General features: G+C 39.1%; 1 protein-coding gene across 1 annotated transcript in view; it reads left to right on the top strand.

Moving 5' to 3' along the window:
* Nucleotides 1-6,192, top strand: part of LOC107585792 (T-lymphoma invasion and metastasis-inducing protein 1-like) — a 52,871-nt gene extending 46,679 nt beyond the window's left edge. The window contains exons 18-19 of the mRNA XM_016272940.1: nt 5,352-5,546; nt 6,166-6,192. Coding sequence (XP_016128426.1) covers nt 5,352-5,546; nt 6,166-6,192 — 222 coding nt within the window. The remainder of the gene's footprint in view (nt 1-5,351; nt 5,547-6,165) is intronic.
* Nucleotides 6,193-6,551: the final 359 nt, after the last annotated feature.

The raw sequence follows: 6,551 nt of genomic DNA on the forward strand, positions 1-6,551 counted from the left end.
TCTCTCTCTCTCTCTCTCTCTCTCTCTCTCTCTCTCTGCTCTGTCATTTGTTCTATTTGTCATAAGCGGAGGGATGTTGTCGGGCGCTGCAGCAGTGAATCTGTGATTTCTGAGGCATTTCCTGTAACTGATCCAGCGTCAGTGACGGTGGGCCGGCGTGTTCCTCTCCGAGGCTGTTTCTGCTGGTCCCGAGTCAGTCATGTCTGTGCTCAAAAGCAACCGACACAGCAAACGCTCATCGGACTCTATATATGACCTGCTGCACCTGGTGAGAAGCGTTTATGACTGCCGTTTTTCTTAAATCACTTTTTTTTCCATAATTTATTGATCAGTTGGATAGTTTTTTCTTATCCGGGGCTGGGGCTTATTGATGCTTTGGGTTTCTGTGCTGGTTTTTGTTGAATGGTTGCTGTCAGAATGTCAGATGTTTGGGTTTTCTAGTCAAGAGTGACATAATTGTTAATATATTGAATTTTACTCTGGTAATGCTATGTTGTTTTTTGTGTGATAGTACCATGGTGTTCTTTGAAATACCTTAGAGTACCATGTAAATATCATGCATATCATCATATATCCAGAGTGCCATGTTGTTACCATCCAATACTATGATTGCACCATTTTGTGTTTATTTTTTTTTTTGGTAGGGTTTTACTTTTTAGCCTTTTAGTCTTTTATAGAGCAGTCAGATTGTAATTTGTGAGCAATTTTGTGCTTTTGCATGCTGGAAAAAAGAGTTTAAACCAGCCTAAAGTGGTCTTGACATCATACTAAACTGGTTTCCAGCTAGATTTTTGATGGTTTTAGAGGGATTTTGGACACTTTTGAACAGTTTATCCTTGCTCATAGACCAGCATATATCTGTTAAGACCATCAAACCACCTAAGGCTGGTTTAAGTTGTTATTTTAAGTAGGGTGTGATGATCTTGTTGGGATTTCATGGAGGAAAGTTCACTGGAAGTGTGGATTTCCCTTTGTGTAGGTGTAGGCATGTGTTTGTTTCTTCACAGTGTGCAACATTTTATACTCATAAGATCAATAAAAAGATCCATAATTCCATTGTAACACTAAGTTCATACAAAGTCAGGAATATGAACACTAATATTGGAATATGAACACCCTTATCTGTGAAGTTATGCTGCAAGATTTCATACTTAAAATGACAGTTACCTTAAAGTCAGTTGACATTTATTTGACAAATTTTCTTTAAAATTTCAATAGGAATCCATGCGTTTGGGAATTTTGCACAGGGGCGAAAGATTTACAGCACAAATTTCGCAATTGTTTCAAGTTGTTCATGCAGATTCGCCACTCGTTGACTGGCAAAAAGCTGCTTGATTTGAAAATGACGTCTTTGTGAGAACATTAACAATAGACAATGTACTTTTTTGCCTGCAATTTTTCACTAATATGACGCATCTTTAGGGTTAGGGGTTTGTTCAGACAGGAGTTTGTGAGCTCTACACCTCAGCAAACACCACTAACAAGTGTGTTTTCCTTTCACAGCAGTGACATTGGCATTTTCCCAGCAGTTAATGTGTTTTATTGTGTTGTGTGCTGGACGTGCAGGGTTTCTCTCTGCTGTTATGCTGTTCTGAGACTCAAGGACACTGAGAGAAACACTGTAATTCATCCTTTGTGTGTCCTTGTGTGGGCATTCAAGGACCGCTAAGACACTCGCCGCTAATGAACAAGGAAAGCAGCTTTCACACGTTAAAAAAAAAAAAAACGTGTCAGCCAAAATAAGCACCTATAGTCTGCTAAGTAAATAAAGGTAGTTGAAAGTCAATATTAGCACTTTTCTCTTTGCAAAATGCTAATCACAAGGATGGTTTTAATGAGCAGCTGGTTACATATTTTCATGAATCGGTTGTTTTTTCTTATCCTGAGCTGGGGCTTGTTGATGCTTTGGGTTTATGTGCTGGTTTTTGTTGGTGTTTTGTGGATTGTTGCTCTCAGAATGTCAGATGTTTGGGTTTTCTAGTAAAAAGTGCCATTGTTTTACATAGTGTAAGTAATTTGTACATGGAACATTCTACTGTGTTAATACTTGATACTAGAGCCCAACCGATATATCGTTTTGCCGATTTTATCAGCCGATATGCCATATCATTCATATGCCACCGATATGAATTTTTTTTTACAGAACATAAAACGCAGATAAAATGCTTGTAGATGGTGTAATTACGTAGTTTGTCCAGCTTCATTGTTTGCTACTGACGATCTGGATGAAACGCTTTAAAGCTTAAGGGTATGGAATACCATTGAAACTTTGAACAGCCATATGAGACCATTTGAGACCACCTCCGCATCGATAGCCTCCGGTGTCCGGGAGTTACGGGCCGCCGCATTCACGAGATAGTGACACCAGCCAACACTTTCACTTCAGTAAGGAGGTCTCTTGTTCAGGCAGCAGCATTCAAGCGTTGTCTTATTCGACCATAAGTGCCCTGTGAAGTGGACTTCACTTGATATTCACCATGTCTCTGTGATAACGGGATCACAAACATCTTGACAGTTCTCTCCCCGCTTGTGGCAGCTGATGAACTTGAACTTGAACTTGATATTCCGCCATGATTCCAGTTCGAAGGGAATGTATACGTTGCATTCAAAGGGCATTACAGTGCGTGAGACGTGAATTTAAATTGTATTTCTTTACAGAGGTATATTATGTCACAATTCACACTTCTCTAGTAAGTTTCATCTGTGTGTGAAGACAGTAGTGCAAATCCGTGAATGAATGTTCCGGAGTGAAATAAACTTCAATGGAATAAAGTTGAATGGAATTGAATTTAAATAAAGTTGAATAAACTTCCACTTTACTGTTCAGTGCACTGATGTCAGACTCATTTTGCATAATAAAGTTTATTGTTAAATTGTTAAAGGGATAGTTCACCCAAAAATGAAAATTTGAACTATCCCTTTAAGTGCCCTGCCTCCATTACATATCTCTGTCACGCCATTATAAGTGTTTGATCACCACATTTGAGTGAACATTGCAAAAAATGTGTTTATGTATATATATTCTGTTTATGTATATACTGTATTCTATATATAGTACCCATCAAAAGCTTGGACACACAAATGGGAAAGTGTCAAAACTTTTGATTGGTACTGTGCTATAATATACACAAAGAATATCGGCCGATATATCGATATCGATACGATATATCTCTTTTTCAATCACTGGGTTTTGTACGAGAGGTTTTCTGTGTGCAGTAGCCTTGATCTTCCTCTGCAAATAATCTTTTATGTCTCTGTTTTAAAAAGCCTCCGATGTTACTTTTGGTGGATGTGTGGTGTACGAAAGGGCTACTTCTCTCCCGCTCTCCTTGTTTCCCAATGCACTTGTCTCTGGCTGTGCCGTTTCAGAGAATGATGGAGAAATTCTGTGGAAATCTGACAGCTGATGTATCCGAAAGCGTGTGAACATGTCTCTGTGATAACGGGATCACAAACATCTTGACAGTTCTCTCCCCGCTTGTGGCAGCTGATGATGTTTTAGCTAATGACTAAAGTGACAGGTGAAGCCCGACACCCCTCAGAGATGAAATTCTGCGTCTCTGATTTAGGACCTGATTTATTTGTTTACACGCAGACAGAGACACAATGTGAAGCCAATATTCCCTGACACTCCTGAGGATTTATTTTGAAGCAGTTCTTCTTTAATAACACACATAATAATTATCCTATTACCTGACAGATGTAAAATTGTTGCCCTGAGAAATCGCACCTGATGTAGTCTTTGTGAGAAGCATAAACAGCCCATGGTCAGTCAGAAATGCTTTATTTACATACATTGAGGTTTACTAATATCCTGTTACCTGACAGAGAGGGCAGGTAAGTGTGAAATTTAGCAAAATGTCTGAAATCACTTTCAGAACTTTTAAAGCAATGAAGTGAGCTTTTCTTTACTTAGCCCTAGAACTGGGCGATATGGCCAAAAAATTATCTCGATAATTTTTTTCATATCAGTTGATATCGATAATTATCTCGATAAATGTCAAATCTTTATTTCTTTCAAGTTTAAAGCCAGATTTTGGCTCCAAAGTGAAAGTTGTAGAAATCAGACCATTAAGTTTCCTTAACAAAATAAATATCTTAATAGAAAAATAAGTTTCTGCATGTTCTGCATGTAATATTGTTTCAAATCAAGAAACGGGTTTGTGTTGCCTGATAATATTAATAATAATATTACTTTTTTGTCTCTTAGAAATGCACATTTGATAGTAGTAGCTAGCTGGGATACAGATGTACATTTTTGTTCATTATCAAAATAAGTAACATCTGTAAAAATTGTAGCAATCTCATTTTTATATGGTGAAATTTAATTATTCAGTGTTTTTTTTTTTAAATAGTAATTGGACTTCCATAGTAGCATACCTTTAAATCATGATAAACACAGTTAAAACCACACATATAGCACACCTCAATACCATGGTAAAAATATAACTATATGGTTTTTAGGTATTTGTATGAAAAACTGTAGTCTAAAAACATTTAGCATAGACTAAATGCACACATACTATAGCTTAATCACAAAAATACTGTAATTATACTCCATTACTCATTTAATTCATGTCTACATTAATAATAATAAAAATTAGATACAAATACCCACACTTTCTGACACAATACCATGGTGTAGTTAGTGTTACTACAGTAAATCTATGGTAAATGATGGCGATTTGTAGATTGAAAAGTCTCCTGACTGGATCGTTGCACACAGTGTTTCTTCTGTTTGTCAGCGCGGTTTCATCTAGCGTTAAACTAGTTAAAATCATTTGTGTTCTTCGCTGAATCCGAACGCTTCTCACTGGATCTCACAGTGCTGTTTAGTGAGTAAACACATCTGCTCTAGTGAGCTCGCGCCGTGCCGCACAGCTGTTTGAACTTTTATCTGAGTGGATAAACGGTCCGAGTGTCGCGCTTCAAACGAGTCGCGCTGTTTCGTTCCACTTTTGGCGCCGGATAGATAGATGGTACTTTACAGTCTGTCAGTGTTACTGCCAGAATGACAGTCCATGTGCCATCCCAGTCGTTCCCATAGCAACCGCATCCATGGACAGGTGCTCATGTTTTGGTTGCCGTTCAAAAGAAATGAAGACATTTCAGAAGAACAGGGAGGGAGGGATGGAGAGAGAGAGCCAAAAAGATGGAGTGATGGAGGAGAGGAGAGGCTGAAAATAGAGCAAATGAGTGCTAATGATTTTTATAGCATTCTTCATTCTGACAGGCATCTGAGCAGCGGGATCCAGCTGCAGGTGCAGCGGGAGTGTGTGTGTGTGTGTGGTAATAACAGCACAGGACTGTCAGATGTCTCACTCTTCATCACTGTCTTTCTCTCTCTGTAGAGTACGGAGCAGGTTGCAGCTTTCTGCCGCAGTCTGCACGAGATGAATCCCTCATCCGAGGTTGTCTCTTCCTCGTCCGGCCCGGAGTCTTCCTCGCTCCCTCCGAGCAACGCCACTCCACGCCAGCTCTCCGATGCCGACAAACTCCGCAAAGTCATCTGCGAACTTGTGGAGACGGAGCGCACCTATGTCAAAGTCAGTACCAGTGTGTGTGTGTGTGTGTGTTTTTAGTCAGACATGCTCGTCTGTGTGTTAGACTTAAACATAAGTTTGTGCCCTTCATCGAGTCGAGGCCTGGAGGGAAAGAAATTGTCCCCTTGGCTTGCCTTTTTCTGCACCCACTCACTCTTTGGCAGTGTTTGAAATGGAATACTAGCATACTGCGTAGTACATACTGCCTTAAAACTAGCATTTAAAACAGAACGCCGTGATTTAAAACAGCAGTTTGTCACATGACCTCACAGAAATCTATGCGGTGTGCTTTATTGTACATTTAAAGAGATAGTTCACCTAAAAAAGACAATTCTGTCATTTTTTTCTTCTTCTATGGAACACAAAAGAAGATATTAGTCATGTACACACTGCAGCTAAATACAATTCACCATTTAATGCTTAATGCTGTTCTGCACACACACATTTCAGTAATTTATGGGAGTGACAATTGCATTCTACAACTGAATTCATTCCTGAAAAATGCAGGTAGTGACAACAGAATTTACAGAAATTATATACAGTGAATATAAAACTGAATTGAAAAAGTAGTTGTTAATGATGTATTTAAATGCATATCAGAGTTTTGTTTCTGTATGTGCAGTGCAAGAATTCACAGGATACGTTTTGACTCGGTGTTGCCAGATCTTGCTGGATTCTTTCTACAATATACATGTTTGCTCGCTGTGTTGAGATTAACGACAGAGCCGTGACAGTATTTTCCCGTCTCTCTGAGGACAGCTGAAATTACAGTTACACCTTCACCAACATCCTGCCCGGCGCTGGGAATATGTGCGGTGTGTTCGGATTCATCTGCCTGTTTGAGCAAAGAACTAAATCTACAGTCTGAATGAAGCACCCCAGCAGAAATGAAACCTGACATGAGTGTGTGATGAGGCTGAGCAATATAGCTGAAGAAATTGTTTATATGTATGTGTGTGTGTGTGTGTGTGTGTGTGTGTGTGTATGTGTATATTATATACCATGGCC

Source organism: Sinocyclocheilus grahami, unplaced genomic scaffold, assembly GCF_001515645.1.
Source record: "Sinocyclocheilus grahami isolate Dianchi unplaced genomic scaffold, SAMN03320097.WGS_v1.1 scaffold74.1, whole genome shotgun sequence".
In the NCBI taxonomy this organism is placed as follows: Eukaryota; Metazoa; Chordata; class Actinopteri; order Cypriniformes; family Cyprinidae; genus Sinocyclocheilus; species Sinocyclocheilus grahami.